We start from the raw sequence: 14,542 nt of genomic DNA, 5'->3' as shown, positions 1-14,542 counted from the left end.
CAACCTAAATATATACAATTTTTATTTGTCTATAATACCTCAATAAAGCTAAAAAAAAATAAAGACTAAAAACTTCCCTTTAATTGGCATATTTATGTCATGCTCCAACTTCCTGGTTTTTACTCCTTTCCTTTTTAATTCTGGAAATCATCCCTTTTTGAAGAAAATACTGATATGATGTTACAAGATCTAGAAATATCATGACTTGTTTAAATCATAGAATTAGTGAATTAAAATGGGGTTCTCTAAGTTACATTTTTAAAACTGACTTTATTTGGGCGTATCTGCATTTAAATTAGTCTTTCTCGGGTTTGTTAGACTTTGCAGTAATAATTCTATCTTTCACCTGATCAATTAAAAGAATTGTTCTAGTTATTTTTCTAATGATTTTACTACTGTTTTTTCTTTCTCCTTGTATTCTTATAAATAGGGGAATAATTTTTTGTTGTTCCAAATAAGTTCCACCATGACCTAACTTAAGGACTTTATTTCTTCTTCACTATCATATTATATCCAGATGTTTTCTGTTTCTTCCATTCACCTGGTCATGGATTATTAATTACTATTCATTCTTTCTAATGTTTTTGTACTTTCACTCTTCCCCTGTAAAATTTGAGCTTTGAGTCTTCAAAACTTCTTTCCAGAAACAAGTCTGACTTTTCTATGTCTACTGTGTTTCTTGGTTCTGTTGATAGTTATTTGAGGCTTTTCTGACTGTACTACCTGTCTGACTCAATTTCCTTCCTGCCTGCCATAGCAATTATCAATAATGGTCTTCGCAGATGTCTCTCTCTCTCTCTCTCTCTTTTGGCATTTTTTTCGGGGGGGGGGGGGGGGGCTATGTATTTTTATATTTTAAACCTTCCCCTGGTAATTACTAATGTAATTATTACCTATTTGGAGAGCTCTTGCTGTACCCTCCTATTGATTATACTGGATTCTCTTTCATACCTTGCTTTTGACTCAAAACACTGCTTTCTGATACCTGATTAACCTTGTCTGTCTCTACAAATCAGATAGAACTTAGAAAGATAATGATTTGCCACCATTGGGTATATTCAAAACCATATGCCATGTATTCTAAAAGCTAACAAGTTACAAAAATGTTTAGTTATATAAGAGAATATCCTGAAGGAGAAAACACTCAGGTGGATGTATAATTCTGTAAAGTTTATTGAAAGAAAAATAGTCACTTCATGACTCAGTCTAAAATCATACTTAAGACATTGATAATGAATCAGTGAATTCTGGATGGAAAGCTTCGTGGAGAAGGTGGAATTCTGGATAGAGACTAAAAAGTGGATAGACTTAAACAGTAAAGAAAGAAAGAACAAGTATTTCAAAAAGGAGACTGAGGATATGAAGGAAGATAAGAGGCTAGGTGTGAAAGTGGAAATGGGAAGGAACTGCTTAGGAAATGAAAACAGTCAACTGAAACTTTTATTTAGTGTAATGAAAAACAAAGCTGGAAAGCTAGGAAGCCAAGCCATCTGAGGATTCAGCTACCAGATGAATATATAAGAGGATAAATAGATTAAAGGTGACAGAGAAAGACCAGGTAAAAGACAACCCCACATGTAGGTCAAAGTCAAGGCAGTCTGGTTTAGTTACAGTTGACAGAGGAAGATTGGAGTAAAAAAAAGTCCACTAGGCACTTTGATATGTAAATTAGAGTAAGTAGAGAGGAAATGGGTGGAATTCTAAATTTCATAGTTATTTGGATAGAAGTAACAACTAAAGAGTAAAGACAATGGAGAACTCAAGGCAATCTTAAGGAGTATCCTTACTTAGAGGATGAAAGAAAGAAGTGGGGAATAAACAAAAAGATCAAAAAGGAACAAAGTTTTATTGGTGAGATAAATTTCCCTGCTAAAGATACATAGATTTATTTGAAAGACAATCTTTTATATCCTTTATTTCCTGACACAAGAGCTCAACACCATATCACTCGTATCAACTCCTATCATTCGTCACCACTTAACAGCAAGCTTCAATGTTGTGGGAAAATTCAGTTTATTTTTAACAAAATTTCTCCTACAGAATAAAACTCAAAAGTTATAATTACCTTCCAAACAAAGCTGAATGAAATTCCTGCAAGCTTTAGGAGCTTCTTTTGACCACAACTCTATGTCAATATCTCCAGCTGTAGTTTTCAATAAAACCTGTAGGAAGAATATAACATCGTTACATTAAATTATAATTTTGGCTTAAAAATTAGTTGAAAGACTACTCAATTTGAAAGATTCATTGAGGAGTTTTTTTTTTTTTAAGATTTTATTTAAAAAAAAAAAAGATTTTATTTATTTATATATTCATGAGAGAGAGAGAGAGAGAGAGAGGCAGAGACACAGGCAGAGGGAGAAGCAGGCTCCATGCAGGGAGCCTGACATGGGACTCGATCCCGATCCCGGGTCTCCAGGATCAGGCCCTGGGCTGAAGGCGGTGCTAAACCGCTGAGCCACCCAGGCTGCCCCATTAATGAGTTTTCAATTTTAGAGTTAAAATTAAAAACTTTGCTGGGCTTTTGTTATACTCAAAAAATTTACACTCAAAGTACAACAGGAAAAAAGACAGTCTCTTCAACAGATGGTGTTGGGAAAACTGGATAGTTACATGCAAAAGAATGAAACTGGACCACTTTTCTTACACCGTACATAAAAATAAACTCAAGATGGATTAAAAACTTAAATGTGAGACCCGAAACCATAAAACTCCTAGAAGAAAAGACAGTAATTTGACACTGGTCTTAGTGACATTTTTATAGATATCTCTCTTCCAGCAAGGGCAACAAAAGCAAAAAGAACTATTGGGACTACACCAAAATAAAAAGCTCTGGACAGAAAAGGTAACCACCAGCAAAAAGAAAAGGCAACCTAATGAATGGAAGAAGATCTGCAAATAATGTAACTGATAAGGGGTTAATATCTAAAATATATAAAGAACTTACACAACCCAATTTAGGATTTAAGAAAAAAATAGCATATACTTTTGTTTCAATCAGAAAAACTTACTTAAAAAATCAATCATTTAAACTTGCTTTAAGTTTTTTGCAACTTTTCTTCCAATAAAATTGACATAGCAAATTAAGAAGTTAAAGAACAAACCCATGAAATTTTGACACTATAAGACAATTTTACAATTATTTTTTTATATACAAAACACTCTACTTTCTCATCCAAAACCATGCCATTCCTGGAGCACCTGGATAGCTTAGTCAGTTAAGTGCCTGACTCCTAATTTTGGCTCAGATCATGATCTCATGGTCATGTGATGGAGACCCTTGTTGGGCTCCGTGCTAAGTGGGGAGTCAGCTTAAGATTGTCTCTCTCTCTCTCTCTCTCTCTTCCCAACCCCAGCCCTCGTGCACTCTATCTCAAAAAAACAAAAACAAAAACAAAAAACAACCCCACAACAAATCATGCCATTCCTAATTTACAATGAAACTTCTTAATCTAATTTTAGGTTGCACATTACTAAAATGGTATGTCGCAAAAATCACCATCTACATTGGAATCCGTTGATAGCCTCTGTTTTACCAGCCCATGAAGGTAAGGACTTCTAACTTGGCTTGGCATGAAAACAGTGCCCCAAAGAAATACTCTATCATGGGGGTGCCTGGGTGGCTGCCTTCAGCTCAGGCCATCATCTCAAGGTCCTGGGATTGAGCCCTTCATCCGGGCTACCCACTACCCACTCAGCGGGGAGTCTGCTTCTTCCTCTCCCTTTCCTTCCACCTCTCCCTCTCCTGGCTCATGTGGGTGGTGTCTCTCTCTCTCTCTCTCTCTCAAGTAAATAAATAAAATCTTAAAAGAAAAGAAAAAGAAATACTCTATTGTGACAAACCAACCCACCTGGTTTCTCATTTTCTTGAGAGGTATATGTCTGGGATGTTAACCGAGTGGCTGAGTAACTCCCTAGATTGTATCTAGAACCCTGGGTAACACCTCCTTATTCTGCATGAAAACCAGTTATATATCTCAATCCTAAAAGTACAGTATATTTAAAAAGATAATATCCTGTCCTACCTATTATCACCTTGTAGACCTGAAATAAAATGTCACTGTTAAAGGGAACCTAGACATGTCTTCTCTTCCTTGCAACTCTAATACAGTAATTCCAGCTTTTTCAAAGCATGCATTCCTATCAGCAAAGAAGAAAAGGGAAGTGGGCAGGAGGGGACGTAAGAATTGGGAGCAGAAGATAAATATTTCAAAGGATTACATAAAAACAGTATTTTTAAACAATTCTGAATCTTCTTTACCAGTAGTATAATGAAACTAAAAAAAATACTCTGAGGTATATAATATATACTGAGATAGAATTTACATACCAAACAATTCACCCTTTTAAAGGCGGTTTTTAGTATAATTCAGAGAGAGAGAGGCAGAGACACAGGCAGAGGGAGAAGCAGGCTCCACGCAGGGAGCCCAACGTGGGACTCGATCCCAGGTCTCCAGGATCACACCAGAAGGTGGCACTAAGCTGCTAAGCCACCCGGGCTGCCCTATATGTTCCTTTATATATATAAAACATTACATTTAAGCAAATAAGGAAAAAAAAATACAACCGGAAGAATATATAATACATAATTTTTCTTCCTGCATTTCATGGATGGTTTTGCTCAGTCCCTGAAGTGTGCATTCACTGTTTAGAAGCCACTGCTCTAAGGAACAAACTAATGTACATCATCCCTTCCTTTACAGACTATGGAATCATGTTGCTCAAATGCCAATACTGACCCTTTCACTTACAAAGGGTAAGGGAGCTTTTCTTACTTCGGACATGATATTTAACATACCTGTGACTCAACTTTCTTATCTAAAAACAGGAACAAAATATCTTTATGGGTTTGTTGTGAGGACAAAATGATTTACTATACATAGCTTTTGAACAGTACTTGACAAGTAGTAAATGCTCAAAAAATGGTAGTTATTACTATTTTAGTTATTATTTTTATATAATTTTTTTGGCCACAGTAAACTTACATCTAGTAAAAGGAATGCATAATTGGTTGGGCTACCTTGCTTACCAGACTTTCTTAATCTTTCCACTGATGAGATATTGAATTAAAAAAGAAGGCACATGCGGGGAACTAATCTTTGACAAAACAGGAAAGAGTATCTAATGGAAAAAAGTCTCTTCAACAAATGGTGTTGGGAAAATTGGATAGCTACCTGCAGAAGAATGAAACTGGACCACTCTCTTACACCATATACAAAAATAAACTCAAAATGAATGAAAATCTTAAATGTGGGACAGAATCCATCAAAATCCTAGAGGAGAACACAGGTGGCAACCTCTTTGACCTCGGCCGCAGCAACTTTTTGCTAGACACATCTCCAAAGGCAAGAGAAACAAGAGCAAAATTGAACTATTAGGACTTTATCAAGATAAAAAGCATTCGCACAGCAAAGGAAACAGAAAACAAAACTCTAAGGCAATGGTATTGGAGAAGATATTTGTAAATGTCTTATTAGATTAAGAGCTAGTATCCAATATCTTTAAGGAACTTAACAAACTCAACACCCAAAAGACAAACAATCCAGTCATAAAATGGGCAGAAGACATGAACAGACATTTCTCCAAAGATGAGATACAAATGGTTACACTTGAAAAAAAGCTCAACATCACTGGTTATCAAGGAAACACAAATCAAAACCACAATGAGATACCACCTCACACTGGTCAGAGTGGCTAAAATTAACAAGACAGGAAACAACTGATGCTGCAGAGGATGCGGCGAAAGGGAAACCCTCCTGCACTGTTGGTGGGAATGCAAACTGGTGCAGCCACTTGGGAACAGTATGGAGGTTCCTCAAAAAGTTAAAAATCGAGCTATCCTACAACCCAGCAATTGCACTACTAGGTATTTATCCAAAGAATACCTACATGGTGGTTCAAAGGGGCACATGCACCCCTATGTTTAGCAGCAAAGTCCATGAAAGCCATAATGTGGAAAAAGTCCAGATTCCATCGACAGATGAATGGATAAAAAAGATGTGGCATATTTATACAATGGAATATTACTCAGCCATCAAAAAGTGAAATCTTGCCATCTGCAACACCGTGGATGGAATTAGTGAAATAAGTCAGAGAAAGACAAACACCAGATGATTTCACTCATTTGTGGTAATTTAAGAAACAAACCAGATGAACATAGGGGAAGGGAAGAAAAACAAAATTAGATGAAAATAGAGAGGAAAGCCAACCCTGAGATGCTGACCTCTAAGGAAACAAATTGAGAGCCGCTGGAGGGGAGGTGAGTGGGTGAAGGGATAATTGGGTGATGGACATTAAGGAGAGCATGTGATGTAATGAGCACTGGATGTTACGTAAGACTGATGGATCATTAAATTCTACTGCTGAAACTAATAACACAGTATATGTTAACTAAATTCAATTTAAATAAAGAATTTTAAAAAAAGGCATATCCCTCCTCTATGCACTTCTATTGGCCAACACTACTTTGTCAGGTATAAGTGGCTCCTTTTCCCAAAGCTCCTAAATAAGACAATACTTTGATAATAAAATGTTTCTTAAGAATAAATATATTAATGTGATATAAATTGAGTGATCATAGTATGGAAATTTCATGCTGACTGTATAATGACATTTCTGTCAGGTGGTGTATTTCTGTGCTTCATCTTCAGAGGGGCCACAGTAACTCTAAAACACAGCACATTTATAGACAATGGCCAAGAGTCTGCCACTGATACAGTGTGTCAGTTACTTCCCAGTTGATACTAAGCTCTTTGAAGGGAGGAATTTGTCCCATATATTCTGAATGTCTCCTTATTCTTTTAATACCTAATGTATCATTAGACAGCATAGGCACTAAGCATTCACTGAGCAAATTTGTTATTATATCTCTTTAAATTCTTTCCAGGTGCTCTCCATGGTACAGAACTTCAACATCTTTAATTGGTCTTATGCTGGAAAAAAAAGTCCCCAGTTGTTTTTGAAGGAAAACTTTGGCTATGCCTGATAGTCTCTGTAAGCCCAATTCTGTTTCAGAAGAACAGCGTATATCACAGTTTGCATGTACTTATTGCACGATTACTTGGTGAATGTATATTTCACCCCACTGATTCCATGATAATAGGAACAATGCTGGATTTTCTTTTTCTCATATCCCTAAAACCTAGCATAGAGATTGGTCCGTGCTAGTTGCTCAATAAAAGTTCTCCTGTTCAGGCATGTATCTCTGTTAAAGCTTTTCCTCTTTATGACCATAAAATCATCCTCCAGGGTAAAGCACTAAATCTTCCCTTGACCAGCAACACTATAACCTCAAACTCACTGATGCTTAATACTTTAAGAGAAATATAGTATTGGGCAGCCCCGGTGGCTCAGCAGTTTAGTGTCGCCTTCAGCCCGGGGTGTGATCCTGGAGACCTGGGATCGAGTCCCACCTCAGGCTCCCTGCATGGAGCCTGCTTCTCCCTCTGCCTGTGTCTCTGCCTCTCTATGTCTCTCATGAGTAAATAAATAAAATCTTAAAAAAAAAAAAAAAAGAACACTTAGAAATATGAAGGAGGTGTTCTGAGTTTTCACAATGATGCGAGGTAGGGGTGAGGAGGCAGGCGAAGTTTAGACAACAAAGAATTAGAAGAATTGCTCAAAATACCCAGTGAAGTTTGTGCTGGGTCTATCAATGACATTATTGGTTTTGTTTTCAAAATGCCTTCCCTATATTACAAAATGTCGACCAACAGAAAATTGCATGAACTATGATGCAATCATGCGACAGAATTGTATCTGATGTGAATTTAGTCTATCCTTCCTCAACTACGTACTTTCAGCTCCACTATTTTCTCCAGTATGCTGCTTCATGGTGTTGCCTACGTGATACAGACTAGCCCTCAGTTTAAGAATTCAGGTGATACTGATTCCATGACCGACTCCTCTGACTCACACTGCATATAAAAATCTTCCATGGGAATTGACATACCATGGCCATTAAATCAATCAAGATATCAGGGGACATCTGGGTGGCTCAGCGGTTGAGCATCTACCTTTGGCCCAGGGCGTGATCCTGGAGTCCCGGGATCGAGTCCTGCATTGGGCTGCCTGCAAGGAGCCTGCTTCTCCCTCTGCCTGAGTCTCTGCCTCTCTGTGTGTCTCTCATGAATAAATAAATAAAATCTTTAAAAAAAAAATAAATGAAGTATTTCTCTGGATTCTCATCAATTCTTTTTAAAAAGTCAGTTTGTTTTTCTTCTAAGGGAGAACAGGAAAATATTTGTTATCCTGAATGTTCATATATATGTACATATATTTAAGTGAAGTTTTAATTGCAGGGACACCTGGGTGGCTCAGCGGTTGAGCATCTGCCTTCGGCTCAGGTCAGGAACCCCAGGGTCCTAGGATCGAGTCCCACGTCTGGCTCCCTGCGTGAAGCCGGTTTCTCCCTCTGCCTGTGTCTCTGCCTCTCTCTCTGGGTCTCTCATGAATAAATAAAATCTTAAAAAAAAAAAAAAAGTCAGGAAATCACGCTCCCATTCTAATGTGGGCACATTTCCCATTCTCTGCTTTCTCTGACAGTCATCTCGTGTTTTAAGGCCAGCTCTAAAAAAATCCCTCATCCATGAAACTTTCCCGCCTCCCGCAGTTGCTCCCTCTTTAGTGCTCCCATACCACTAGCCTCCTCTCACCACAAGCGCCTACCAGATGCATCACAAAGCTTTTTCTTTACATGCCTGCCTCTCAAACAAAACCCTGAGCTCCTCCAGGGCGACCACTACCACCTTCATCCTTCACTGCAGCCCTAGAACCTAGTACAGGGCCCAAGGCTACCACCAGGCGTTCAATAAAAGGTTGTAGAAGGAATAGAGAAAGAGTAGTTCCCAAGTACACCAAAAATAAATAAATAGATAGCTAAACTAATATAAAAAATAAACATAGTAAATAAATATAAAAAATAAGTAAAAATCTAAAAGCCAAAAATGAAAATAGAAAATAAAAAATAAAAATAAATAAAAATAAAAATTTAAAAATAAAAAATAAAAATAGAAAAATAAAAATTAAAAATAAGTAAAAAAAATTAAAATTAAAAAATAAAAAACGAATAAAAATTAAAAATAAATAAAAATCAAAAATTAATAAAAAACCAAAAATTATAAATAAAAATAGAAAAATACAGAAAATAAATAAAAATTAAAAAACAAAAAAATAGAAAATAAATAAAAAATAAAAATCAAAAGTTAAAAATCAAAAATAAAAATAGAATAAAAATTAAAAATAAGTAAAAATAAAAATAAAAATTAGAAAATAAAATGAATGAATAAAAATTAAAATAAAAAATTAATAAAAATAAAAAATTAATAAAAAATTTAAAATTATAAAAATAGAAAATAAGTATAGGAAATAAAAATTAAAAACTAAAAATAAAAATAAAAAACGCAAAAATAAAAAATAAAATTAAAATTAAAAATCGATAAAAATTAAAAATTAGTAAAACCTAAATCAATAAAAATTAAAAATAAATAAATCAAAATAAAAAATTAAAAATAAATGTTAAAAATAAATAAAATAAATAAATGTTAAAAATAAAAATAAAAATATAAAAATAAAACATATAGATATAAATAAACATAAATATAAATATAGAAATAAATAAATAGAAACAAATATAAAAATATAAAAATATAAACAAAGTATAAATTAATAAAAATATAAGTAAAATACAAATAAAACAAATAAAAATATAAACAAGTAAATATAAATATAAATAAAAACAAACAAGCCGGTTTTCAGTGTACTTTGTTTCCCCCTGGGCCCTAGAGGACCCCCCTGCCTGAGCCAGGCTGAAGCAAGAAGTGGGGCCGCGGGCCGGGAGGTGCGGGAACGTGGCCTCGAGGACTGGCGCGTACCCGCGGGGCGGAGCGCGCAGACGGTGTGGGAGGCCGCGCCCGGGGACGCGGAGGACCGGACGCCCGGCGGCCGAGCGGTCCCGGAGGAGCCCGCGGCCCCAGGCGAGGCCCTCACCTTCCCGTTGGTGGGAGGCTCCTGGATGTAGATGTTGCTCATGCCGCCCGGTCCGCGGGGCTCCGCTCCGGGTTGCGAATGAGGCCGGAGGGCCGACCCCTCCCGCCGCCCCTACCAGCGCAGCTCCCTCTCTCGGGGGGTCGCGGAGCGCTCCAGGGCGTCAGTGCCCCCAAGACGGCCACACCAGCCACTACCTTTACCCCCCAAACTAGTCCCTCACGGGCGCCGCCATGTCGCTTCTGGACCTGAGCACCGCTAATCCCGAGGAGGGGGGATTCCAATAGCCTCGGGGGGGGGAGAGAAAAGACCGCTAAGAACCGACACATTAATTGAATCTGTGGTACTCCTTTTGAAAAAAAGCAATCTCTAAGCCTTGGTGTTTAACCTCAGTAAACGGGCTCGGGTCTTATTCACTCCTCCCCTCCGCTCCCCCCCCGGGAGCGGGCGGCAATGGTTCGGACCGTGTGTGCTCTGCAATAGGCCTCCCCCCGCGGAAACGGCTTCGACGGGACTTGGGTTCCGCTGTCGCCAGCGGCCTTCCCGGACTGTCACGGCGGTCCCGCGGCGCCGGCGGGAGGAAGAGGCCGCCCTCGCCGTTTGCGGGCCTCGCTGCAGGCGGGCGGCGGGTCCTCTCGGAAGCCCAGGGCTCCTGCGACGCCTCCCCCCGCCTCCTTGCCGTCTTCCAGCGCTATGGCCGTCCCAGGTGAAGCCCGGCGCCGGGGCCCCGAGGTCGCGGCGAGGAAGGCAGCGGGGCCAGGGGAGGTTGGGGTGCGCTCGGGTCGCGGGGGAGCGCCGGGCGGGGCGGGGCGGGGGGGGGCGTAGCCTGAACAGGTTCGTCTGGTCTGCAGGAAAAAGTTTCTCCTCCAAAAACAATCAGCGAAGGGAAGGAGGGGCGGCGGAAACGGCGTCCCTGCAGCGCCGCGGAGCTCCAGCTGCGCTGGATGGAGGGCGGGGGGGGGGGGGGGGGGGCTGTAACCGTAGGCCGGGCGGCGGGCGGGGGTGCAGGGGTCCGGGGCAGCTGGCTTACCTCGGCCGTGGCTTGAAGACCGGATCCCGGCGGCGCCCCTCGACGGAGCCGAGCAGCCGGAGGCATTGGTGCAGCGGCAGCCGCAGGCCCGGCCCCCGGGGCTCCCTGGTGCCCCGAGCTCCCGGGTGGCCCTGCACCCGCCGCTTTTCGTGCATCTGCAAAAGCAGCCTCGCTCCTTGACGCCTGTGGGTCCTTCCAAGCTCTCGGTTCTGTGGGTGGGGGCGGGGGGCGGGGGGGTTCACCGTAAGGGAGCCCTACCTACCAAGTAAGCGCCCCGGAGCTCTCCCGTCTGCAAGGACGAGCGTCGGGAGGGCGTCTCCTTAAACCAGGTTTGCTCCCTGTCTTCCGAGGAACCCTGGTTGCAGGAGTTAGTTGCAGAATTATATCCCAACCCGCACCCCGCACAGCTTGGAGACTTCACGATGCACTTTAGTGTAGGAGCGACTCAGGTGCTGCGGTTCAGAAGCCCGCCCTCCCTTTGTTTCAACCTGCCCTTCGCGGTATTATTGAGCCGAGTTTGCACTGTGGCAGCCTCTTCCTGTCTCTTTTTGAAAAGACTGCATGTGTCCATGAGAGACACAGGGAGATGCAGGTTCCCTCCGGGGAGCCCCATGCGGGACTCGAACCCACGACCCCCCCGCCCCCACCCCGGGATCACGACCTGAGCCCAAGGCAGCGGCTCACGCGCAGAGCCCCCTCCCCCCTCCCCCCCGCAGGTGTGCCAGTTGCAGCCTTTTCTGACCTATATTTTGCAGATCACTGTTATAGGACTATTGGGCTTTTCAAACCACTACAATTTTGGGAGGAGGTTGGGGGGGAGGGGCTTGTGAGAGAGGAGAGATACCCTCCCGCACACACAGAGCAATCTTTATTTAAAGTGCCTACTAAAAAATAAAAAAAAATAAAAAAATAAAGTGCCTACTGACTGCATGCTGGGCAATGTGTGAGGCAGGGAGAAGGCAATGGGGGAACAGGACAGTTGCTCTTCACACGGAGCTGGGAATTTAGGAGTGGAGAGGAAGGACCAGGAAGTCAGGTGTATGTGTGGCAGGGGAACATTGGAAGCCTTCAAGAGCGCATAGGAAGGACACCTCACGGAAAACGGGAGAGGCCGGATGGGCTTCTTGGAAGACGTGGCATTTAGGATGAGTCCTGAAGAATTCCAGGAGGGTTGGAGTGGTAGGAGAGGATATTGCAGCCAGGTAATGGATGGGACTGACAGGTAAAGCAAGACTCACCTGATAGGCTGGATGGGTCAAGCAAGAGGCAACGTGTAAGAAGGGGAAATAAAGGATGCTCCCTATAGGCGGAACTCAGAATAGTCATGGGAGAGAGGTGGGACACTAAGTAGAGAGTTAATAACAGTAGCCAATATTTCCTAATGTATCAGGTGTGTAAATAGCGTGTACTATGTATCAGATGTGTGGCATACTGTGTCAAGCATTGGGTTTTATCTCCTTTTACCATCCAGGTCCACACTGGAAGATGAGCATTAGTATTTCAATTTTAGGGGGCACCTGGGTGGCTTAGCGGTTGAGCATCTGTCTTAGGCCCAGGGCGTGGTCCTGGGATCCGGGATTGAGTCCCACATTGGCACCCCTGCATGGAGCCTGCTTCTCCCTCTGCCTATGTCTCTGCCTCTCTCTCTCTCTCTCTCTGTCTCTCATAAATAAATAGAATTTAAAAAAATAGTATTTCAATTTTATATGAGGATACTGAGGGACAAACAAGTCACTTGCTAATTAAGGGATAGCTAGTGATGTGACAGGTCAGTGGGGCTCTTCTAGCCCTAATGGGCTTATTCATTTTGCCGTGTTACAGTTTAATTTACAAGGTAGCTTCCACCCCTTTAAGGACCTTGTAAGCCATGACAGATATTTGGATATTTTCCCAAGGACTGTAGGAAGCCATTTAGGAGTTTTAAGAGATTCTTATTTTGGGAAGACCACTCTAGCTGCACAGTAAATTGGAAGGGAGCTAGCTAGGAGACAGTCATTAAGAGTAATTTCTGGTAAGTTATGATGATGCCTCAAGGACGGTATCAGGAAAGGAAGGAAGCACATAGAATTGGAGATACATTTTTTTTCAAAGATTTTATTTATTTATTCATGAGAGAGAGCAAGAGAGGCAGAGACACAGGCACAGGGAGAAGCAGGCTCCATGCAGGGAGCCCGACGTGGGACTCAATCCCCGGTCTCCAGGATCACGCCCTGGGCCAAAGGCAGGCCCTAAACCGCTAAGCCACCTGGGCTGCCCCATGGAGACACATTTTTGATGGTAAATTCACTAGGAATCAGTGCAGAGGTTAAGACAGGAAGTGGGGTATTGTAACACAGTGGGGCGGTTTACTAATGTAGGCAATACCTGGGAAAGAGCAGGTTTTAGGGGGATATGATGGGAACTTCCGTTTGGGGTTCGTGTTGAGGTATAGTGAGACCTACGAATGGAAACCTCTAACAGGCAGTAAGAGAGAAAATTTGTAACTTAGGAAAGAAGCCAGAGCCAGAGACAACCATTTGAGTTCCTCCACAGATGTAACCGAGTGGCTCCCTGTGCTCAGGTGGGATGTGCAGAGTGTGAGGGAAGGGTCTGTGGCTGAAACCTGGAGCTTATCAACGTGGAAGGAGCTAGCAGGGGAAGGCCCGTCTGCAGAGCCAATTGCCTAGGCGTCCTGAGCTGTCACATCAGCCCCGGGGATCTTTGTATTGCACGGCTGCAGCTAGAGTTGAGTTGCTGTCACTGGTGGGTTTATTACTTGAGCAAGCGTTTTGAGGACCTACATGGTATCGACTTTCTAGGGGACACAATATCATAGCTTGTGTCCTCATGAAACTTAAGTCTAGTAATGAACATGGGGTGCTTAAGAAAGAGGGGGAAAGTGATTTTTTAAAAAGTCCTTATTGGAAATGCCTTAAACTTAGACCAGCATTATCGATATCTTAACCTTCTTCCAATTCAAAATAATGCACCGGAGTGTAATAATCTTAAATTGCGCCATTAAGCTAGACGGCCAGACATGGACAGCCTGTTTAAACTGGGCAAAAATTGAGATAATAGATATGACATCACTGTCAGAGTACAATGATGTACAAATAGAGATACAGAAAATGTTGAGATAATTTCTTGGGTGATCGATCCAGATAGTGTATTAGAGAAAAACAGGGCTCCATCAGAAATCTTTTGAGATAATTATTGAGAAGGCCGACTATTATGTTAGGCTCTTTTATTTTTAGGCATAATGTTCGTATGGATTCAGCATGGTATTTCTAGGGCGGTCTCGCAAGTGATTACTGTAGGATGCGACTATAAAGTGGTGAGGCTGCCTTCCACAAACAAAAACCTGCCTCTCCTGTTTTATGGTCACCTATTTCAGCCATTTATCCACAGTGTTATGTGTCAGCATTTACCATTATGTAGGCAACACAATGAAATGTGTACTTTCTTAGGGAAATCATAGACTCTTCGTTGTGATTTTAAAAATGACACGTACAGGTTTCAGTGAAGTTTACTTTCTTTTAGAAACTGCTT

The 14,542-nt window shown here is 41.4% G+C and overlaps 2 protein-coding genes across 3 annotated transcripts in view; one reads left to right on the top strand and one right to left on the bottom strand.

Annotated features, from left to right (window-relative positions):
- Window positions 1-10,256, bottom strand: part of CWC27 (CWC27 spliceosome associated cyclophilin) — a 192,181-nt gene extending 181,925 nt beyond the window's left edge. The window contains exons 1-2 of one of the 2 annotated variants that reach the window (XM_072826627.1): window positions 9,988-10,256; window positions 2,066-2,162 (exon numbers count right to left, since the gene is read on the bottom strand). In XM_072826627.1, the coding sequence (XP_072682728.1) occupies window positions 2,066-2,162; window positions 9,988-10,029 (139 nt within the window). In that variant the 5' untranslated portion in view covers window positions 10,030-10,256. The remainder of the gene's footprint in view (window positions 1-2,065; window positions 2,163-9,987) is intronic. The other variant, XM_072826625.1, reaches the window with a different exon arrangement.
- The window catches only part of SREK1IP1 (SREK1 interacting protein 1), a 47,143-nt gene continuing 42,666 nt past the window's right edge, over window positions 10,066-14,542 (top strand). Inside the window, exons 1-2 of the mRNA XM_072828442.1 lie at window positions 10,066-10,146; window positions 10,468-10,690. Coding sequence (XP_072684543.1) covers window positions 10,066-10,146; window positions 10,468-10,690 — 304 coding nt within the window. The remainder of the gene's footprint in view (window positions 10,147-10,467; window positions 10,691-14,542) is intronic.

The sequence above is a fragment of the Canis lupus genome, chromosome 5 (genome assembly GCF_048164855.1).
Source record: "Canis lupus baileyi chromosome 5, mCanLup2.hap1, whole genome shotgun sequence".
In the NCBI taxonomy this organism is placed as follows: Eukaryota; Metazoa; Chordata; class Mammalia; order Carnivora; family Canidae; genus Canis; species Canis lupus.
Note: the sequence above shows the minus strand (reverse complement) of the source record. Positions and strands in the feature narration are given on the sequence as shown.